At 45.9% G+C, this 24,113-nt stretch overlaps 1 protein-coding gene across 1 annotated transcript in view; it reads left to right on the forward strand.

Annotated features, from left to right (window-relative positions):
- Positions 1 to 17,226, forward strand: part of KIF14 (kinesin family member 14) — an 89,676-nt gene extending 72,450 nt beyond the window's left edge. The window contains exons 28-29 of the mRNA XM_065409804.1: positions 868 to 1,006; positions 16,841 to 17,226. Coding sequence (XP_065265876.1) covers positions 868 to 1,006; positions 16,841 to 17,226 — 525 coding nt within the window. The remainder of the gene's footprint in view (positions 1 to 867; positions 1,007 to 16,840) is intronic.
- The last annotated feature ends 6,887 nt before the right edge of the window (positions 17,227 to 24,113 follow it).

Genomic DNA, 24,113 nt, shown 5'->3' on the forward strand with positions numbered 1-24,113 from the left:
GCTATTTCCGACTAGAAATGAATGAGCATCTCCAGAGGGACTTAGTTTTCACCGTTTGAGTATTGTGTTGTGGATTGAAATTCAGTGTTGACAAATGAAAGATAATATACGTTAGATGGAATAACTTGAATTGCTCATAGATGGTTTTTGAGTTCTAAATTGACTGTAATGACTCAAGGAAAATACCTGAGGAGACTTTCGAAGGGCAGAAAGGCACCTAACTAGTATATGTGCCTTTGAAAATCATCCCCTCCCCCTATTGCACTCTGGACAGCCCAATGAATGCCTCTGCTTGTTGTTCTGGTTGTCTCACCTCTGAAATCATACAACAGAAATACAAGTGATTCAGAGACCGACAAAACACTGTCAATTATAAATTAAAGATGATATTCCTTTTATTTTCTATTTGGTCTATCTGAAATCATTGATTTACATACAATTTAACTTGTCAAACACATTTTTATTTATTTCAAAGTGTTGTGTTAGATACTAGTAGTACATTCACTGTGTAGGCAATAGCTTACAACCTTGACTATTAGCACCATGATTTACTTTGAATCAAGAATGGAATATTGACCAAGTTATCGGAGTTATCTATCCCTTGAATGTCAAAAAATGTTCTAGGATCTTACAGCTCCAGCTGGTGATTTTAAGACTGGCAGAAATTGCAACTCTTGCCAAAATTGTATTTTGAAACTTCTTCAACAACCCAACATCCCCATAATACATTTGCAACAGTGAAGTGCAAAACTATGAACGCTGGTGTGAAATTTGAACCCATGACCACATTTGCTATCAGAATGCTAACTACTAAGCATTACAGATGTATCTTATAGCTTTCAAATAAATTGCTCTTTATTAATACAGAGAGAAATGGGAACTCGATTAACAAAAGAAGAATCTGCCCACCAGGAACTAAAGAAGGCAACTAATCTTGCTTCTGAATACTTGGAATTAGAGCAGTGCATAGATAAAGTCTGTCAGATCATTACTACTTCATTGCAAGGTATGTGTCTGAGCTGCTGCGTGTGTTGTACCAGAAAATTGTACACTAAAGGAGACCTGCGAAGTGAGAGGTTTGTGCTCTTATTTGCTTCTTTATTTGGTGTATGTTGGAGGACAGAAAGAGTGGTGGTTATTTTTAATCTGCTTGGTTTTTTTAGGTGGTTCTTCGAGTAGATGTAGACATGTATTCCACTTAGGTGTGTGCGTGCCCAACGCACCAGAGCTGGAGAAATTTGCCTAGCAGCAGCCATAGAGGGTTGGCGTTTGTGCCTCGTGGCCATAGCCCCTCCCCTGGCTACATGAGGCAATGCTGCCCCGACCATCCCACTGTTCCTTTTTCCCGCCTCTACCTGGAGTCATAACTCTGTGTGATCTTAACTTCACAACCTCTCAAATAGTTTTGTTTTTCCCCTTGAATATAGTTAGTTAGTACCATTAGTGTTAGAGTAGTGTTCATTGTAGTAGTTTTTCCCCTCGGTGTTGTCCTCCCTGGGGTTTAAACATTATCCTTCGTGTGGGGGGTGATCCCCACCTGTGGTTCTTCCTCTGCCTTGGCATTGCATGACTTGCAGATTGTTTAAGAAATGGACTCAAGTGGCTCACGACCTTCGCCTGAAGCAGCACCTGCTCAAACAGGCCATATGGCCTGCTTCAGTATCGAGGTCTTCATTGGGTCAGAGATCACCTTCAGGTTCCAAAAGTGCTGCTGCTTCACATTCCAGGGCAGGCTCTTCTTCAGAGACACAGATGAGCCATTTCCTGTCGACTGCGCTGAGGAAAAGTTTGCATAAGACCAATCGAAACCACTCCAGGTCTCCGGATGACTCTTCTGCTTCCCCCAGGAAAAGTGTGGCCCGACATGGAGTTGGTGCTGGTGCATGGGATGGAGCAGATACCTCTAATCCTTCCTCGGTACCAAACAGGAAGGTTGGAAGCCATGTACTGTTGACTCCGGTTCTGGCCTCTGGGCATCCATTGAGTACAGTACCAAAGAGGCAGATGCCAGTACTGACCGTTTCCATGTTGGCAGCGTACCAGGCAGTTACAGACTTCCTCCACCTTTTGGTTCCGATCTCTCCTTTGGTCCAGGACTTTGCCAGAACTGTCATCTATAGCTCTGTTGATTGAATGAGCCGCTGAACCCTCTGGTCTGTCTGCACTGCACCCCAATGTTCACCTTTCACAGGTTATATAAGCAGGGCTGGTACCGGCTTCAGTACGGGGGACGTCACTACCAGGAATGCACTGCTGCATTCAGCACTGCAAATGCTTCTGTGGTGCCTTTCACCTCCCTCAACATCAGTACTGTCAGACACTCAGTACTGCTGCTTGCTTCCAGCACTGGCATGCTTGGTATTGATGGCACCACTTCTGTTGGCACTGCCACTTTCTGCCTCATTCTGGGCAATGAACAAATCAGACCAGATACTTGCGCCCTCTGGTCTCACTCTGCCTTGATCTCAAGGCTCCTCTGCATCTGAGTTGGGATCGTTATCCTCCTGCTCTCCATCACCTGACCAGCATTGGGGGTCGTTGATGGACCATTTTGGGTACCAAGATTGGCGTACGTCCCGTGGTTGGGCCGAAGGCATATGGCCCAGCGTCTACTGGCCACCAATGCCTTATCCATATCTGTGGGATGCCCCTCATTTGCGGAGGTCCTGCTCTTTGCCTTGCTTAAAGGTGAGATTGCTGGCCAGGTCTGTGGTGGTGACCGTTGATCCGCCACAGGCCCAGGCACTGGTGGTCCCTCTCCCTGTGGACCCTCCAGAGTTGTCCCATCCAGGGCCTCATCTTCATCTCCGGACAGTTCTGTGCTGCCCAGCTCATCCTTCCCTTCAGTACACTGCGGTCCTTGGGGGTGGCCATGCCAGTAGTAGCAGCAGCAGTATCGTCCATAGCGTACATTTGGCCAGGCTTTCCCTCCTTTGAGGCACCAGCACTACCCCAAAAAGAGGGACAGGAGAAAGCAGCCAGGCTTGGGGTTCAGCCAGTCCACATGCCTTCCTGCCAGTGCTCTCCAAGTACCCATTTTGTCTCCTTGGTGCAGAGCTCTGTTCCTGTTGTTGCCCCTCCCTCCTCATACAGGCTGGCCTGCTTTCACAAAGTTTGGGGCTTGACAGAGCCAGCTCTAGGTTTTTTGCCGCCCCAAGCCAAAACAAAAACAAAAACAAAAAAAAAACCCACTCCTGGAATGTCGCCCCTGGAATTGTGCTGCCCCAAGCACATGCTTGGTTTGCTGGTGCCTAGAGCTGGTCCTGGGGCTCAATCACCACTGACAGCTGAGTCCTAAGCACACTCAGATCAGGTTATGCCATCCAGTTCCTCTCCACACTTCCACCTCACCCACCCTCCCCGTCCCTCTTCAGGGTCCCCCTCACAAGATAGTGCTCCTTGAGCAGGTCTGCTCTCTACTGGCTTTGGGAGTGGTGGAAGAGGTTCAGCCGGAACACCAGCGTCATGGCTTCTACTCCTGGTACTTTCTGGTACCCAAATTCAAGGGAGGGGTAAGACCCAACCTTGACCTTTATGGCCTCAACAGGTATATCGGGTATATGAGGTTCTGAATGTCACTCTTATTGACTATTCTCCCTGTGTAGTCTCAGAATGACTGGTGTGCTGCTCTGGACCTTCAAGACGCCTACTTTCATGTGGCAGTTTTGCCAACCACAGAAAGTTCCTTCAATTTATCGTGGTAGAAGACCATTGTCACTACACAGTGCTTTCATTTGAGCTCTCTTCTGTACGCCAGGTTTTTACCTAGTGCATGGTCATTGTTACAGCATATTTCAGGAAGAAGGGAATTCACATCTTCCCATATGTGAACAACTGGTTACTGAGGTGCAGATCCAGAGAGGAAGTTCTTGCTCACATCAGCACCACACTATGCTTGCTCGACTGTCTGGGTTTCATACTAAACATCTGGAAGTCAACCTCTGTTCTCATTCAGAAAACAAAGTTCACTGGGGCCCTGTTAGATTCTGTGATGTTGAAAGCATTTCTACTGACGACCGTTTTCAGACAGTTTGCTATCTTTGCCTCAGTCTGCAGTCTCAGCCTTCCATGATAATTCAGACGTGTCTGAGGCTTTTGGGCCATATTTCCACTTGCACACAGGTGGTCCAGTTTGCAAGGCTGTGCCTTCATTCCCCTTCAATTGTGGCTAAGAGTGATTTACTGTCCTAATCTTCACCCTCTAGACAGACTGGTCAGTCTTCCTTTACGGTCCTAGACTCCTTGCAGTGGTGGATGTGTCCAGAGAATATTTGCCAAGGTGTTCCCTTTGTTTGGTCCTTGCCAACTGGATCGGTTGTTACTAACACCTCCCTGATGAGTTGTGGGTGGTGCACTTGGGGGTCCCTGGAAGTGCAGGGGCTATGGTCAGAGCAGGAGGCCTCACTCCATATCAAATTGCTGGAGCTTCAGGCCATCTACAATTTATGTCACGCTTTGTGAGACTATATTAGAGACTTAGTGTGCATATTTACATCGTGATGCTATTGTCTTTATTATGTGCTGCAAGCAACAATGCAGGTTGCTCTGCCTAGAGGCAATCAGGCTGTGACTGTTCTGCATCAAGGAGAACATTGCTTCGATAGCTGTTCACTTGCTTGGGTTCAGAATTATCTTGCAGACCATCCCAGCAGGTATTTTTCCCTGAGTCACAACTGGTCCCTGAAGACACATCCTGGGTCATCTTCCTAGCTTGGGACATTCCAATAATTGACCAGTTCGCTACAAGGGACAATAGGAAACATAGTCTGTTCTGCTCTCTAGAGGGCGTCAGTCCAAGCTCCCTGCCAATGCTTTCCACCTCATCTGGCAATTGGCTCTCTTGTAGGCTTTTCTCCTGGTCATCCTTCAGGTCTGCTCAAGATCAGGCCAGGCTCATTCTCAATGCCCCGGCATGCTACCAATGCTGGTTCTTCTTCGAGTGCTTACTCATGTCGATTCCAATTAGGTGTGTGCGTGCCACGTGCACAGAAGTGGAAGGTTTTTCCCCTAGCAGTACCCGTTGGGTCGGTTCAGGCACCCCCTGGAGTCACACCTCCACGGCGCCATATATAGGGTCCTGTCGACCAGCCGCCACTTCGGTTCCTTCTTATCTCCTATGAGGGTTAGCCGGAACACTCGTTTTTCTCTTGGTTCGGCAAGCTTTCTCCCTAGTGGTCCTCAATTGTTCTCTGTAAATAGTTAAATTAGTTAGTAGTTTTAGTTAGTTTAGTCATAGTATAACACTGGTTCTCCACTTGCGAGGTACTCCCTTCTCTTCATGTGTCATTATATAATGTCTGCATCTGTAACTTTCACTCCATGCATCTGAAGAAGTGAGGTTTTTTTTACCCACGAAAGCTTATGCCCAAATAAATCTATTAGTCTTTAAGGTGCCACCGGACTCCTTGTTGTTTTTGTGGATACAGACTAACACGGCTACCCCCTGATACTAGTCATAGTATAGTTAGAATTCCAGTAAGGAATTGTTCTGGCGGTTACCCCCCTTTTTCCCTACCCTCCCCGACCACCATTCCCTGGGGTTTAAACCCTGGGCAGCTTGTAACAAGCCTATGCCCAGGAGTAACCCTCACACTTCCTGCTTGAAGTGTCTGGGGGAATTGCATCAGAAGGACCATTTGCAAGATCTGTAGGGGATTCTGCCCCAGGACTCAAAAAGAAAAAGACCAATGGTTATAAATCCTTCTGATGGAGGCCGTCCTCCATCCTCACTCAGAGCAGAGTTTGGCCGAACCTCAACATTGATGCGCAGTGCCCTGGCATCAACATGGGAGACTTCGGCGCCAAGAAAGGACTCTGATAGAGACGCTCAGCACCAGCAGGGCTCCCTGCACAGGGGCTCCATACGTGGTAGTGCATGGCACCACTTCCTGTCCCCAGTGCTCCGCAAGAAGATGAAGCAGGACAGGGGGCATTCACCCACGCCGAGACCAGGACAGAAAGACTCAAGCGCAGTGAGACCCGCGTTGGGCCTGTGGAAGCAGAGAAAGAACTGACAGGAAGGGGATTGCAATGCATGACAGTTTGTTAGCAAGAGTCAGGCCAACTGTAACCCTAATAACGCGAGATTTGTAGAAGTTCTTTCCCACTCGCCTCACACATTCCTCGTAATGTGTAGATAATATGGAATGTAGACTAAGAGTCTACATTAGTGAGAAAAACAAGATATCAGAATGACCTATGTATAAACAAAATGCAGCTGTTGCTTTTCATTGTCTGTAACAAAAGGTATAAATGCTTGCTGTAATTGTTTACCTGTGGAAAGACCTGTTTAGCTCTCTCCCTCTACGCAATTGCTTGAGAAAATAAAGTATCTGACTTGCTGTACCTAAACAAAAAGTGAGAACTCTGTTATTCTCCAACAGGCCACACCAGTGCAGCACCACCTAGCACAGCATCATTGACTGCTGTCCCAACATGGGGTCAGTCGAGTTCAGCTCCGCAGGACTCCCCTCCCAGGAGAGTCATGAAGAGGCTTTGGAGCTGCCCTCCATGCCGGAGACCTTCGAGGCAGCGAGAGAGCTCGTTGCCTTCACGGCACCACCTTCCACACCCAGGCGAGACTGAGCTCAAAAGCAACGGCACCCCTGAGACCCTCAGTGCCATCCCGAGGCAAACCATGTTGGTCACCATCACCTTAGCACTGATCCCCCGGTACTTGTGGCAGCAGACTGGCAGTGGAGCCATACCAGTGTCCTGGCACTGCTCCCCGGTGGTCCTCTCAGAGCGAGTCCTCCCAATCGGAGGTGGAGTCCTTTTTGTGTCCGGGTGGAGCCAGCACAAATCAGAGCACAGATGCTCGAGGTCGGACAGGGAGAGACAGCAATTTCCCCCGATGCCATGGCTCACTCAATGGCAGGCTCCAGCCCATTGGCCATTTTGGACCCCCTGGCCATTCTATCAAAGCCAAGGGTCCTATTCCAGGAGTTCGGTGTCGGTGGCTTCGGAAACCCACGCATCTTCTCCACTTCCCTCGGTGCAGGACTAGCCGCCCCATGGCGCATTGGAAGACCTGGCACTGCGTGATCCCCTCGGCGCTGTAGGCCAGGAGAAAGAGCCGGTCCCGATTAGAGCCTCATTATCGCCAGACAAAGCAGTGGCTGGAACCTCCGCGGCTCCTGTATTCAAGGACGGTAGGATCCACCAACAGCTGCTGAAGAGAGTGGCCCAGAACCTGAGGCTTCAGGTTGAGGAGGGGTATGAGTCCTTGGACCACATGGTAGACATCCTGGTCCCCTGGGGACGCCTCCCGAGTTGCCTTGCCGCTCATAAGACCATACAGGATACCACCAAAATGTTGTGGCAGATCCTCACCTCCCTGCCCCCAACAGTGAAAAGGACAGAGAGAAAGTACTTTGTACCCTCTAAAGAGTTTGAACATTTTTATTCACACCTGCCACTGCACTCCTTAGTGGTGGCAGCAGCAGCGAACAAATGCGAACGTCAAGGGCACCAAGGACCCTCACCTAAAGCCCGAGACATGAAGAAACGGGATCTTTTTGGGAGGCAAGTCTATTCTACCGGGAGGCATCAGCTTCAGATTTCAAACCACCAGGCGATCCTTAGCAGATATAGCTTCAATTCCTGTGGGGCTATGTCAAAGTTCACGGAGCTTCTGCCAGAGGACTCGATGGCAGAGTTTTGCCTTGGTGGTAGAGAGTAAGCTTGTGGTACGGGCTTCGCTACAGGCAGCCCTGGATGTTGCCGATTCGGCTACTTGGACCATGGGTTCAGCAGTGGCCATGAGAAGGAGCTGCTGGCTGCAGGCATCAGGGCTCTTGAATGAGGTCCAACAGACCATCCAGGACCTCCCATTTGAGGGCTCGACCCTCTTCTCTGAGAAAATGGACTCGTGGCTTCGTAGTCTTAAGGACTCAAGAGCCACTCTCAATTCCCTTGACCTTCATACCTCGGCAACGCAACGGAGGCATTTTAAGTCCCAGCCTCTGCCTTGATTCTACCAACCTCAGAATAGGCAGGACTATTCTAAGATGCATAATGGAAACCACAGGAGGAGGCTTCCTCCTTCATCTCAGGGCTCTGGGCAGGTGAAACAGCCCTCTGGACAAAAACAAACCTTTTGAAGGTGCACCCAAGGGCGACACACCAGTTCAAGCACCGGATCCAACTATCCAATCCTTTTCCTGCTGACTGTCCCACTTCTATCATGCGTGGGCCCAGATGACGACAAATAGCTGGGTGCTCCTCATGTTAGAACTGGGATATTCTCTCCAGTTCAGCTCCCCCCATCCCTCCCACCCTCCTTCTCCGGACCCTCTTCAGGGACCCCTCTCATGATCATCTTCTAATTCAGGAGATGCAGCCGCTCCTAAGAGCAGGAGCGGTGGAGGTGGTTCCTCAGGAGCTAAGGGGCAAGGGATTTTACTCCCATTATTTCCTAATCCCGAAAGCCAAAGGTGGTGTCAGACCTCTCCTAGACCTGCCAAACCTCAACAAGTTCATGAAGAAGCTGAAGTTCCACATGGTTTCTTTGGCCTCCATTATCCCTTCTCTGGATCTGGGGGATTGGTATGCAGCCCTCGACTTGAAGGACGCATACTTTCATATATCCATAACCCTGTCTCCCAGAAGGTTTCTCGGATTTGTGGTGAACCAGAATCACTATCCGTTCACGGTCCTCCCCTTCAGTTTGTCAGCAGCATCTTGGGTGTTGCCCCCGTGCATGGCAGTCGTCGCCACTTTCTTGCAGAAGCGCCAGGTGCAGATGTTTCCATACTTCAATGACTGGCTGATCAAGGGCCACTCCAGAACACAAGTGGAGGTGCATGTAAGCCCAATAAGATCAACTTTCAACGAGCTTGGCCTACTATGGAATGTGCAGAAGTCAACCCTGTCCTCCACACAGAGGATAGAGTTCATAGATGCAGTGTTGGACTCCAGACAGGTGAGAGCGTTCCTACTGGAATCACGATTTCAGACCCTGTGCAACGTCTTACAAGACCTCAGACAGTTTCCTACCACCACAGCAAGGAATTGCCTGAAGCTCCTCAGTCACATGGCCACCTGTACTTATGTAGTGTAGCATGCCAGACGGAGACTCCAATCCCTTCAGGTGTGGCTAGCCATCGGGGTATTGACTAAACCGGGACAGTCTAGACAAGGTAGTCACCCTTTCCGGGCCGGTTCTCAAGTCTCTCCTATGGTGGCTCAACCCGCAAGTTCTGTGTGCGGGGATTCCCTTCTGCAGACCTCAACCATCACTTTCCCTGGTCACGAATGTGACAGTGATGGGGTGGGGAGTGCATCTCGGGGAATTCAGGACTCAGGGCCTCTGAGTGCAGCAATGTCAGAGAGCTGAGGGCAATCCGTCTGGCATGCCAGACCTTCCAAGCAGGCATCTTCGGCAGCATTCCTGGCCCGGGTTCTGACCCAGGAAATCTGTAGGGCTGCAACATGGTCCTCAATCCACACTTTTACCTCTCACTATGACATTACCCAGCAGACTAGGGACAATGCAGCCTTCAGCAGAGCAGTGCTTCAATCAGTGAACCCATGAGCTCTGACACCGCCTCCAAGTTCCTGATTGGGAGTCACCTAATTGGAATCAACATGACCAAGCACTTGAAGAAAAAGTTACCTACCTTTCGTAACTGACATTCCAAGACTCACCCACCTACCCCTCTGTCGGAGCAAGAAGGAACTGAAGAGGCGGCAGGTCGGCAGGACCCCATATATGGTGCCATGGAGGTGCAACTCCAGGGGGCACCTGAACCAACCCCACAGGTACCACTAGGGGAAAAACCTTCTGATTATTGTGCATGCGGCACGCACACACCTAATTGGAATGGACATGAGCAACGTATCTTGAAGAACAACAGTTACAAAAGATAGGTAACCATTTTCTCTCTGGCCTTCTTGCACTGTCTATTCAGTCTCCCTTACTACTTCTTCTTCATCCCAACTTACTCACTCAAAACCAAGGCTGTGCCTTGCATCCTGCACTCGGCTCCCTGCATCACGTGGCATGGCGGAATGAGGAGGAAGAGCGGTGTTAGATGGGTGTTCAAAAAGTCATCCTCAACTGTAGAAAACCCTCCACCAGGATGGCCTATTCACTGAAAATCACTTCCATTTCACTGTGGTCACTAGCCTGAGGATTGCTTGGATTCTATCCAGGACATTTTGGAGTACCTGCTGCACCTTCAGTTGTTGGGGCTTGTGTTTAGTTCATTGAAAGCTCATCTGGTAGCAATTATTGGCATTTTATCCCCCCATTCAGAGAAGATCAGTCTTCTCCAGTGCCATGGTATCAAAATTCTTAAAAGGGCTCCTTCACCTACGGCCCGGGAGCCAGTTCCTCTGTGGGACCTTAACTCAATCCTTGCAGCCCTAATGGGATCTCCATTCGACCCTCTGGCATCTTGTCCCTTTTTGCTGTTGTGTTAGAAAACTGCATTCCTGGTAGCAATAACATCCACATGGAGAGAGAGAGTTGCAGGCTCGGAGAGTGAGAGAGTCGCAGGCTCTGAGAGCAGAGCCTCCTTATACACAGTTCTCCAAAGATAGTGATTTTACAGCCACTTCCAAAATCTTTGTCTAAAGTGGTTTCTCAGTTTCATTTGAACCAGGTGGTCTATTTACCAGTATTCTTTCCTAAGCCGCATTCATCTATAGATAAGCAGCATCTACACACCTTAGATGTCAGGCAATGTCTAGCCTTCTATCTGGACAGGACTAAACTGTTTTGTGCCTTGCCTCATTTGTTTGCGTCATATGTAGATCACATAAAGGGTCAAACAATATCTTCACAGATTACGTCCAAATGGGTAATATCCTGCATCAGGACTGCATATGAAATAGCTTAGTTTATGCCCCCACAGCAGGTGCAAGCAATGCCCATAGCATTCCTCAGTGACGTTTCCATATTGGACTCAGGGCTGCTATGTGGTTGTTACATTCATGAACCATTATGCCACAACCGCATCTTCCAGGGCGGATGTAGGCTTTGGTAAGGTGGTCCTTCAGTCCTTATTTAGGTAGACTCTGAGCCCTACTTCCAGGGCAGTGGGAGGTGTACTGCTTGTGAGTCACCTAAGTAGAATGCATGTCTGCATCTACTCAAAGAAGAAAGTTACTTACCATAACTGGTTCTTTGAGATGTGATGCAGACTTGTATTCCTCAACCCATCCTCCATCCCTTCTGCATTGGAATCTTGTTTCTGGGCATTCGGTGCAAAGGAACTGAGGGAGGTTCGGGACAGTGCTGCTTCATGTAGCCAGGGGAGGGGCTATGGCCATGAAGCATAAGCGCTTCCCCTTTATGGGTGCTGCTAGGCAAACTCCAGCTCCAGTGAGCGGGGTGTGCACACACTTAAGTGGAATACATGTCTGAATCACATCTGAAAGAATCACAGTTACAGTAAGTAACCGTTACCTGTGGCTATCAGTATCTTCCTTGTTTCTCGTGTCTTCTGGAAGTGGTTTGCGGTCTTTCTCAGCCCTTACCTGAAGGAACAGTGTTGAATCTTTAATGAAATCTTCTCTTTCCACTGTTTGTTAGGCATTCAAGTTAAATAAGTTTTAACAATAACAATATTTTAAACAGTCTGATTAATATCCCTCCCTCCCTCCCTTCCCCTCTTGGGAACATTTTTCTTTTAATAACAAGGATGTCCTAAATGTACTAGTTCTCCAGTCACCGATATATTTTTTAGGAAAAGGGTAAACCAGAGCTGAATTTCTAAGGTGATGACAAGCAAGAGAAAAACTTTGTTGAAAAAACACTTTCAGGCATAAAGAAGCAAGTCACCTTTAACAGAATTTAAAGTATTTTTTCCATCACTTCAACATTAATAAGAGAGAGAATTTACAAGTTTTAAGTCATTTACAACCTCTGACATAGTTAATTACTGTGTTTCCACGTTCCTGGTTTCAAGTGAACTGATTATCTTAAGGTAACTTTCCTTTGCAGCCATAGATTCATAGATTCTAGGACTGGAAGGGACCTCGAGAGGTCATCGAGTCCAGTCCCCTGCCCGCATGGCAGGACCAAATACTGTCTAGACCATCCCTGATAGACATTTATCTAACCTACTCTTAAATATCTCCAGAGACGGAGATTCCACAACCTCCCTAGGCAATTTATTCCAGTGTTTAACCACCCTGACAGTTAGGAACTTTTTCCTAATGTCCAACCTAGACCTCCCTTGCTGCAGTTTAAACCCATTGCTTCTTGTTCTATCCTTAGAGGCTAAGGTGAACAAGTTTTCTCCCTCCTCCTTATGACACCCTTTTAAATACCTGAAAACTGCTATCATGTCCCCTCTCAGTCTTCTCTTTTCCAAACTAAACAAACCCAATTCTTTCAGCCTTCCTTCAGAGGTCATGTTCTCAAGACCTTTAATCATTCTTGTTGCTCTTCTCTGGACCCTTTCCAATTTCTCCACATCTTTCTTGAAATGCGGTGCCCAGAACTGGACACAGTACTCCAGCTGAGGCCTAACCAGAGCAGAGTAGAGCGGAAGAATGACTTCTCGTGTCTTGCTCACAACACACCTGTTAATACATCCCAGAATCATGTTTGCTTTTTTTGCAACAGCATCACACTGTTGACTCATATTTAGCTTGTGGTCCACTATAACCCCTAGATCCCTTTCTGCCGTACCCCTTCCTAGACAGTCTCTTCCCATTCTGTATGTGTGAAACTGATTTTTTCTTCCTAAGTGGAGCACTTTGCATTTGTCTTTGTTAAACTTCATCCTGTTTAACTCAGACCATTTCTCCAATTTGTCCAGATCATTTTGAATTATGACCCTGTCCTCCAAAGCAGTTGCAATCCCTCCCAGTTTGGTATCATCTGCAAACTTAATAAGCGTACTTTCTATGCCAATATCTAAGTCGTTGATGAAGATATTGAACAGAGCCGGTCCCAAAACAGACCCCTGCGGTACCCCACTCGTTATGCCTTTCCAGCAGGATTGGGAACCATTAATAACAACTCTGAGTACGGTTATCCAGCCAGTTATGCACCCAGCTTATAGTAGCCCCATCTAAATTGTATTTGCCTAGTTTATCGATAAGAATATCATGCGAGACCGTATCAAATGCCTTACTAAAGTCTAGGTATACCACATCCACAGCTTCACCCTTATCCACAAGGCTCGTTATCCTATCAAAGAAAGCTATCAGATTGGTTTGACATGATTTGTTCTTTACAAATCCATGCTGGCTGTTCCCTATCACCTTACCCCCTTCCAAGTGTTTGCAGATGATTTCCTTAATTACTTGCTCCATTATCTTCCCTGGCACAGAAGTTAAACTAACTGGTCTGTAGTTTCCTGGGTTGTTTTTATTTCCCTTTTTATAGATGGGCACTATATTTGCCCTTTTCCAGTCTTCTGGAATCTCTCCCGTCTCCCATGATTTTCCAAAGATAATAGCTAGAGGCTCAGATACCTCCTCTATTAGCTCCTTGAGTATTCTAGGATGCATTTCATCAGGCCCTGGTGACTTGCAGGCATCTAACTTTTCTAAGTGATTTTTAACTTGTTCTTTTTTTATTTTATCTGCTAAACCTACCCCCTTCCCATTAGCATTCACTATGTTAGGCATTCCTTCAGACTTCTCAGTGAAGTCCGAAACAAAGAAGTCATTAAGCATCTCTGCCATTTCCAAGTTTCCTGTTACTGTTTCTCCCTCTTCACTAAGCAGTTGGCCTACCCTGTCTTTGGTCTTCCTCTTGCTTCTAATGTATTGATAAAAAGTCGTCTTGTTTCCCTTTATTCCTGTAGCTAGTTTGAGCTCATTTTGTGCCTTTGACTTTCTAATCTTGCCCCTGCATTCCTGTGTTGTTTGCCTATATTCAGCCTTTGTAATCTGTCCTAGTTTCCATTTTTTATATGACTCCTTTTTATTTTTTCGATCATGCAAGATCTCGTGGTTAAGCCAAGGTGGTCTTTTGCCACATTTTCTATCTTTCCTAACCAGCGGAATAGCTTGCTTTTGGGCCCTTAATAGTGTCCCTTTGAAAAACTGCCAACTCTCCTCAGTTGTTTTTCCCCTCAGTCTTGATTCCCATGGGACTTTACCTATCAGCTCTCTGAGCTTACCAAAATCCGCCTTCCTGAAATCCATTGTCTCTATTTTGCTGTTCTCCCTTCTACCCTTCCTTAGAATTGCAAAGTCTATGATTTCATGATCACTTTCACCCAAGCTGCCTTCTACTTTCAAATTCTCAACGAGTTCCTCTCTATTTGTTAAAATCAAGTCTAGAACAGCTTCCCACCTAGTAGCTTTTTCAACCTTCTGAAATAAAAAGTTGTCTGAAATGCAGTCCAATAATTTGTTGGATAGTCTGTGCCCCGCTGTGTTATTTTCCCAACATATATCCGGATAGTTGAAGTCCCCCATCACCACCAAATCTTGGGCTTTGGATGATTTTGTTAGTTGCTTAAAAAAAGCCTCATCCACCTCTTCCACCTGGTTAGGTGGCCTGTAGTAGACTCCTAGCATGACATCTCCCTTGTTTTTTATCCCTTTTAGCCTAACCCAGAGACTCTCAACACTTCCATCTCCTATGTCCATCTCTACCTCAGTCCAAGTGTGTACATTTTTAATATATAAGGCAACACCTCCTCCCTTTTTCCCCTGTCTATCCTTCCTGAGCAAGCTGTACCCATCCATACCAACATTCCAATCATGTGTATTATCCCACCAAGTTTCAGTGATGCCAACAATGTCATAGTTGTATTTATTTATTAGCACTTCCAGTTCTTCCTGCTTATTACCCATACTTCTCGCATTTGTATATAGGCATCTAAGATACTGGTTTGATCTTTCCTCCCAGTTTTGTCCTGACCCTCCTTTCTCTCTGCCAATATAGCCCACACTCCCTCTCGTTTCCGACCCATCTCCCAGGTCTCCATGTTCCCCACTTACCTGCGGGCTTTGCTCACCTGTCCCCGTCGAACCTAGTTTAAAGCCCTCCTCACTAGGTTAGCCAGTCTGTGTCCAAATAGGGTCTTTCCCCTCCTCGAAAGGTGAACGCCATCTCTGCCTAGCAGTCCTTCCTCGAATAGCATTCCGTGGTCTAGGAAGCCAAAGCCCTCCTGGCGACACCATCTTCGCAGCCAGGCATTCACCTCCATGATGCAACTGTCTCTGCCCGGGCCCCTACCTTTGACAGGAAGAATCGAAGAGAATACCACCTGCGCTCCAAACTCTTTCACCCGTACTCCCAGAGCCCTGTAGTCACTCTTGATCCACTCAGTGTCACACCGCGCAGTATCATTTGTGCCCACATGGATGAGTAGCATGGGGTAGTAGTCAGAGGGCTGGATAATCCTCGACAATGCCTCCGTAATGTCTCGGATACGGGCTCCCGGCAGGCAGCATACCTCCCGAGATGAAATGTCAGGGCGACAGATGGGTGCCTCCGTCCCCCTCAGCAGAGAGTCTCCGACCACCACTACCCTACGTTTCCTATTCGCAGTGGTGACAGCAGACCTCCCAGCCTTAGGGGTACGAGGCTTCTCCTCCTTTACTGTAGGGGGTGATTCCTTCTTTCCTGTATCAAGAAGAGCATAACGGTTACCTATTACCATGGCAGGAGGGTTCGGAGCAGGGGTGGAGCACTGCCTGCTGCCAGAAGTAACCAGCTCCCAGTGTCCACCCTGAGCCATCTCCTCCACCACCAGTGGTGTATCAGCAGTCCTGTGTACTGGGACAGCTACCTCAGCTGTCTCCACATAGACACTGTCCAGGAATTGCTCGTGGATTCGGATGTTCCTCAACCTAGCCACCTCCTCCTGTAGCTCTCCCACCTGCTGCCTGAGAGATTCCACCAGCAGGCACCTTTCACATTGGATGGTCCCCCCAGCCTGGATATCAGTAAGTGGAAATTGCAAGTTACAGTCTCTGCAAAACCACACCAGGATCTGGGTAGAAGCATCCATGCTCAGGCACTCTGTCTGGCTACAGGCGCAGGTGGAGGAGACAGAAGCAGTGCTGGCACATGTGTTGCGGGTCTTCCTAACCATCGTAAGCCTCCCTCTGTCAAACTCCCGTCTGCAGCCCCCTGTCCGCTGAAAGGGTTGTTTAAGCAAGAAGTTGTAGGTTTTAAGGGGAATACAGGGAAAACAGATAGAACCGGCAAGGGACCCTCGCCCCTTCCCACTCCCCTTCCAAACTCGCTTGCGAAACTCCCTGTTAGCAGCCCCTGTTCGCAAAAGCTCCCTGGTCGCTTGTGCGCTGCTTTATAAAGCCCTGGCCTTCCTTATGTTTAATTTTCTGTTATATAAATTACAGGGACCAGGCACAAATAAGCAAATTAAAGCCATTGTTCCCATGATAATCTAGGTTGATCTGGTTGACTATATCAGCATTTCTTTGGTGGCTCTTGAAGAATTTAAAGATTCATATGAAAAAAAATTAGTTGAGGAAAGAACTTTCCAAATAGTGAACTAATAGGATGCTATCCTACTGAGTCTACAGACAGACTAAAGCAATATCTTTATTCCATTCATATCAATTCATTGTTGATTCTGAAGCCTAATTAAAAAAAACTAAATGTCAAATTTTAACCATTTCACTGCTGATCATGTTATAGAAAACTCCAACTAGCTTCTTTCGGATAGTAGGTATACTTTGTGATTGCGTCAGCCTGGGACTATAGGCAAAGTCTTGAGTCTTTTTTCACCAACTGACTCCTCATGTTAACGTCATAGTCTCACAATAGATTTACTAACATACTTTCAAAATACAGTATTGTTTCTAACGGAAATGAAAGCAAAGATGTGCATGGAAGTAACATGCTACTTAGCAAAGTAGTAGAATTAGTTCTTTTTGCTTTTGTACTCCACAGGATCATACAGAAATACAACTCAACTCAGAAGCTATACAGAAAAGATTTGCATCTTAGCTGGGCATTTTAATAATTACTGCACTTTATTTAGCTTGCCTTCTGCTTCAGCAAACAGTCCTACTTGCAGAACAACCACGTCTTTTATGGTCACTTCTGAATTGGATTCTCTAGCCAAGTCACTCATTATAAGTTTTGAACTTGAACAAGGACATAATTCATTGGCATCTCAGACCATTTGTATGCAAAATACCAAGACTGAAGAAAAACAGCTTGAAACTGGTGAATCTACTTGGAAACAGAAAGGAGTTCCAAAACGCGAATATAAACTTCAGCCTTCAGCTACAAGTTCAGGGAAACTTTCACCCAGTGGGATACAGTGGGTATAAAATTAAGGCATTAAATATAGTAGATTCCTGAATGTAGGAAAAAGTAAACATTATGGGCTATTTTTTTTTAATGAAAGAGAGACAAGGAGGGCATGTCAGTCTTTTTTTTATTTTTAGAAGGAAAAATAATATATCGCAGAAGGTTGAAATGTGTTGGTAATTTTATCATGAGCATGGACAGTGGTGTGTGAAAGTAAAGGACTTGAGGTACAAGAAGATATGGTACACTGAATTGCACAGGAACAAATGTAAATCCAGAAGACTTTACATGAGACTTACACTTAAGAAAATTACAAATGCGTGAGTATTTTTATTCAAACCTATATCTAACTGTAGTAAATTATAGAGCAACATACAAGAAGTAACCAGACAGTGAGTTAAAATCTAGTCCAAGAATAATATGTAAATACAAAAAATTATTGAGAAAAGCTAGGAAATTCAGTGTTAAAAATGGGCACTTTATCCTCCATTCATAATGTTAGCCTCGCTTTAATGCATGATGATTTATTAAGGGTGCAGTGTCATCCTTACCACTATGTTTCCTGGCTTTTTTATTTTTGGTTTGCCAGCTTTAATATTTTTGAGAGGGGTTTTTGGTATCTGTTTTCTTAGGAAAGAATTGAAAGGCTACAAAAATTATTGGGTAAACACACATTTAAGGGGATAATTTGTATAGGTTTATAATCCCTTGGGGTAAGGGGGGGTTACAGACCTAAGATAACATTAATGCGGATTGACTATAATGATTCATGTTGCAAATTTTATATAGCAAAAAACAATTTTCCTTGATTTTAAATAATTTTTAGTGCTATGCATAGAAGTTTAGAGGCATAACACTTTTAAAATATACAAATAAGTCACCATGTGAGGCACTTGAGAATTATGTTAACATGCAGCCTACACTTAATATGTTCATACGGAAATCTTAAGGCCAGGTTGAGCCTAGCTCTTTGCAGGTGCACAAAGGAGAGGGAAGGATACAAGGCATCTTTCCCAGAACCTCATGCTCCTGCGTAGGTACAGGGCAGAATCTGAGACCTCAGGGAAAGCAAGGACTCTGGGTGAAATCCTGGTTCCATTGACTTCAGTGGGGCCAGGGTCTTTCCCTCTCAGTCCAATGCTGGCAATGGGCTTACCAAATTGGGTGAGGACATGGCCATCTTCTCCTCTACACCAGTCACTAGACTAGCCCACTGCATCCCAAGTGATATTGGCTGTTTCTGGGAGCTTTGGCTAGCCACAGTCTGGCCCCAGTTGTACTAATGTTGAAAGATTTATAAGAATATCTTGGTGACTGGTTTACAGAACACTTATTATAATATTTACTTCCGTGTTCCTTTGTGAAATACACTCAGCTGTGATTCTCTGCAAGGATAAAAGCAGATACCTTTGAGACTATTTCATTTTTTCTGTTCCTGTATAATAGCTAGAGTAATAGAAGCAAACATGTGGACCAAATCTAGGCTACAATGTGTCAAATTGATAAGCAGCTTTTCCCCTTTCCACACCCCTTTTGAGTTGGCTGTAGTTTAAAAAGGCTACCATACTTCTAGATAGAGCTAATGATTGCTGTGAAAATTAAGAATAATGGTGCATTTGAGAAGTGTTTGTTCTTGAACACTGGGAACTGAGAGATCATAACACATGTTCTAATCAGAGCACCTGATTTGCTCAGTGGTGTTGTCCATCCTAGTAACGAGTGACATTTAGTGCCTATTATCAAACCTTTCAACCAAGTATTTAGGGATAGCATGTTTCTTGATAGTGTGTTTTTTGTCCCCTCCCTCCTCCTTTTGGAATGTAAAACTTCCTCTCAAAGATAAAGTTACCTCTCTCGATTAAATTCAGTCACCAGATCAGTGCCATTTTTGTTTTGTTCCTTTCTCAGCATTTCACTTGGTCTTGTTAGTCAAGTAATAAAGTCTGAGTACACCAGAAATGATCCCCATTGAAGTGATAGTGAACAAAAGGAGACAATAACAATATAAAAGTTTTCTCCTGTGACTTTAGTAATTGGATGTTAAGAATTATTATAGGATGAGGTTTTTGTATTTGGGAAGCTGTAGTTATATAATAAGCAAGTAAATATACAATATGCCAAAGACTATTTATTCCAGTAAAAGGAAAAAATAGTCCTTTTGCAGTCATTTCTTGAAGTCCTCTTAAATGCAGTAAAAGATCTGCAAAATGTGATTTGTACTGTATACTACAGCAACTAGAACACTAAGTGACCTGAAAAATTGGTTGTAAGTAAAGTGAGTAGAAAATCTGTTTTGTCAACTAGAAATTTTTGTTTTCCACAAATATATTAAATATTGTCCAAATATTTTGTGAACAGTAATTCAGTGATTTTGGCAAATACTGTATAAACTATATTTCTCTATTCTTTGCTATTGGGGAAATAAAAGCTTTGCTTCAGTTTGTAATGCACATACAGTACTCTCCTTAAAATTAATATAATTTAATATCTTTTCCAGAAATGTTTTGCAGTGCAGTTATGTTTTGTCAGTTTTTTTCAGAAACGTTGACAGAATATTTTTATTGCTAGTAGCATTTGTCATTGTATCACATAAAATGTGATATTGACTGAGTTAATCACTTGCCATTTTCATTGAGAAGAAATGTAAAAGTTTATTCATAGCTTGACATCATAATCTACTGTTAGGAACCTTTGTGTGGCTTTTAAAAATAATTAAAAAGTGGAATCCAACATATGTTTACACGTTCTGAAAAAGTGCTATTTTGTATTTGACTGAACTTTAAAAAATGTAATTTGCTGTTCAGAATCATGTACTGTGTATATAACTAAACTATTGTAAAGAGTAGAATCAGATTGTGTAACTGAGATAAAAATTGCCATAATTTAAGACACTTGTAAACATTGTATTAGTTTCCATTTTTATGGTTGCTTTGAGACCTACCTATGGTACACCTGCTGAGAACACAATAGTGTGTGTTACAAAAATCTGATAAAATATTTCACAGAAAGCTAAACAAATCAAATGTGTCGGGTGGTTTTTTTTGGGGGGGGGGAGAGGGTCTTTCACACTGAAACAAGTTTCTTTTAGTTTCTTTAGATTTAGAAATCAGATCTCAGTTCAATGTAACAATACACAAGCTTTCTACTTCCTGAGCCGAGATTGGTGGCTTTACTGTAGTCTCAAGTTCACATGGCAAAACCTTCCTGGAAGGTTTTCTATGGCACGTCTGGGAAGCTAATTAAATCCTTGTTTGTTTGACATCTCGATAATAGACTCCTTTATCCAGGAAAAGTTTCTTATCTTGTAAGAAATTCTATAGCTAGGACATGGCATTATGAGCACCCACAATTCCCACTAAAGTCAAGGGGAGCTACAAGTGCTTAGCATCTCTGAAAATCAGGTCCAGTATATCTGTACTGGAGTTATCCTTTTGCAGACCTTAGGGTATGTCTACACTACGGGATTAATCCGAATTTATATAATTCGAATTTAGGAAACCGATTTTATAAATTTGAATGTATTCGGCCACACTAGGCACCATTAATTCGGTGGTGTGCGTCCAAGCTACTGTAGTAGCATCGATTTCCAGAGCGTTGCATTGTGGGTAGCTTTCCCATAGCTATCCCATAGTTCCCGCAGTCTCCACCCCCCTTGGAATTCTGGGTTGAGACCCCAGTGCATGATGGGGCAAAAAACATTGTCGCAGGTGGTTCTGGGTACAGCCTCCCCCCTCCCTCCCTGAAAGCAACGGCAGACAACCATTTCGCGCCTTTTTTCCTGAGTGAACTCTGCAGACTCCATACCGCAGCAAGCATGGATCCCGCTCAGCTCCAGAACGCAGTCATGAACATTGTAAACACCTCGCGCGTTCTTGTGGAGTTTATGCTTACCCAGGACCAGAAAAAAGAGGCGAGGAGGAGGAGGCGGCGACTGCAGCGCAGCGACAAGCGTGATGAGGACATGGACATGGACCGTGAATTCTCTCAGACCGCGGGCCCCGGTGCTTTGGAGATTATGATGTTAATGGGCCAGGTTATAGGCTTGGAACGCCGATTCTGGGCCCGGGAAACAAGCACAGACTGGTGGGACCGCATAGTGTTGCAGGTGTGGGACGATTCCCAGTGGCTGAGAAACTTTCGCATGCGTAAGGGCACTTTCCTGGAACTTTGTGACTTGCTTTCCCCTGCCCTGAAGCGCCAGAATACCAAGATGAGAGCAGCCCTCACAGTTGAGAAGCGAGTGGCGATAGCCCTGTGGAAGCTTGCAACGCCAGACAGCTACCGGTCAGTCGGGAATCAATTTGGAGTGGGCAAATCTACTGTGGGGGCTGCTGTGATGCAAGTAGCCAAAGCAATCACGGAGGTGCTGCTACGAAAGGTAGTGACTCTGGGAAATGTGCAGGTCATAGTGGATGGCTTTGCTGCAATGGGATTCCCTAACTGTGGTGGGGCGATAGATGGAACCCATATTCCTATCTTGGCACCGGAGCACCAGGGTACCCACTACATAAACCGCAAGGGGTACTTTTCAATGGTGCTGCAAGCACTTGTGGATCACAAGGGACGTTTCACCAACATCCATGTGGGCTGGCCGGGAAGGGTTCATGACGCTCGCGTCTTCAGGAACACCAATCTGTTTAAACGGCTGCAGCAAGGGACTTACTTCCCGGACCAGAAAATAACCGTTGGGGATGTTGAAATGCCAATTGTTATTCTTGGGGACCCAGCCTACCCCTTAATGCCATGGCTCATGAAGCCATACACAGGCAGCCTGGACAGGAGTCAGGAGTTGTTCAACTACAGGCTGAGCAAGTGCAGAATGGTGGTACAATGTGCATTTGGCCGTTTAAAAGGTCGCTGGCGATCCTTACTGACTCGCTCAGACCTCAGCCAAACCAATATCCCCATTGTTATTACTGCTTGCTGTGTGCTTCACAATCTCTGTGAGAGCAAGGGGGAGACCTTTATGGCAGGGTGGGAGGCTGAGGCAAATCGCCTGGCTGCTGATTACGCGCAGCCAGACACCAGGGCGATTAGAAGAGCACACCAGGAAGCGCTGCGCATTAGGGAAGCTTTGAAAACCAGTTTCATGACTGGCCAGGCTACAGTGTGAAATTTCTGTTTGTTTATCCTTCATGAAAACCCGCCCCCTTTATTGACTCATTCTCTGTAAGGAACCCACCCTCCCCCTTCCCCCAGCTTGCTTTCAAAGGAAATAGTCACTATTGTTTAAAAATCATTTTTTCTTTATTAATTGATTATAAAAAGAGGGAGAGAACCTGAGTGGGGTTTGGGAGGAGGATCAGCGGGAAGGAAAAGCCCACTAAAAAAAGGTTAAAAAAATGGCAGCCTTTTGCTTGGGCTGTCCACTGGGGTGGAATGGGAGGGTGTACGGCGCCTCCCCCCCCGTGTTCTTACACGTCTGGGTGAGGAGGCTATGGAACATGGTGAGGAGGTAGGGGGGTTATACAGGGGCTGTAGCGGCACTCTGTTCTCCAGCAGCCGTTCCTGAAGCTCCACCAGACGCCGGAGCATGTCTGTTTGCTCGCGCAGCAGCCCCAGCGTTGCATCCTGCCTCATCTTATCTTCCTGACGCCACCTCTCATCTCGAGCGTCTCTCCTCTCCTCACGTTGGTCCCTTCTGTCCTCACGTTGGTCCCTCCTGTCCTCACGTTCACTGGCTTCTTTCCTATACTTGCAAACCGTCTCCTTCCACTCATTCAGATGAGCTCTTTCACTCCTGGTGGATTGCATGATTTCTGCAAACATCTCGTCTCGCGTCTTCTTTTTACGACGCCTTATCTGGGATAGCCTTCGGGAAGGAGGAGGGAGGCTTGAAACATTTGCAGCTGCTGGAGGGAGTGAAAAAAGGAGAGAATTTTTTTAAAAGATACATTTTTCAGAACAATGCTTATACTCTTTCACGGTGACAAATACTATTCACATTACATAGCACATGTGATTTCTGTGCAAGGTCGCATTTTGCCTCTTAATATTGAGTGCCTGTGGCTTTGCTGCTAGAGATCACAGACGCAGGTCCGGGCAACAGAATTCAGCTTGCATGCTGCCATGGTAAGCCACTGTCTTTAGGCTTCTGCGCCCTGCTTTCCCACATACCAAGCAAAGCCCGTTGTGCTGCAGTTTTCCTGTTAGCTTGTTTTCTGCTGCTGAAGGTTAACACCCCCCCACCATCCAATTGTCTGGGATGAGTGCTTTATCCCTCCCCCCACCGCGTGGCTGGTATCAGGGAAGATCCCTGCTAGCAAAACGCGAAAAGCTCTGGGCCAATCCTCCCCCCCCCCCTTTGCACTTGGCTAAATGCGGGGAAGGATTTCTTTTCAGCCACAGGCAAACAGCCCAGTAGGAACGGCCACCTCTGTCCCCTTAATTAAATTCCCTTATTTCAACCAGGTTACCCTAAGCGATATCACTCTCCTGAGGATTACACAGCAAGATAAAGAACGGATGTTGCTTGAATGCCAGCAAACACCGGGACCATACGCTGCCAGGCTTTGTCATGCAATGATACCAGATTACTTGCTACTAGCATGGTGTGGTCAAGTGTCCTACCATGGAGGACGGAATAAGGCTGCACTGCCCAGAAACCTTGTGGCAAGGCTTTTGGAGTACCTCCAGGAGAGCTTCATGGAGATGTCCCTGGAGGATTTCCGCTCCATCCCCAGACATGTTAACAGACTTTTCCAGTAGCTGTACTGGATGCGAATGCATCCCAAGTGCTCAGGGCAAATTAATCATTAAAAATGCTTGCTTTTAAACCATGTTTTATATTTTAAAAGGTAAACTCACCTGAGGTCCCTTCCATGGGGTCATGGTCTTGGGTACTGGCTTGGGAGGGTACTTCAGTCAGGGTGAGAAACAGATCCTGGCTGTTGGGGAGAACGGAGAG

This window comes from Emys orbicularis, chromosome 8, assembly GCF_028017835.1.
Source record: "Emys orbicularis isolate rEmyOrb1 chromosome 8, rEmyOrb1.hap1, whole genome shotgun sequence".
NCBI lineage: Eukaryota > Metazoa > Chordata > Testudines > Emydidae > Emys > Emys orbicularis.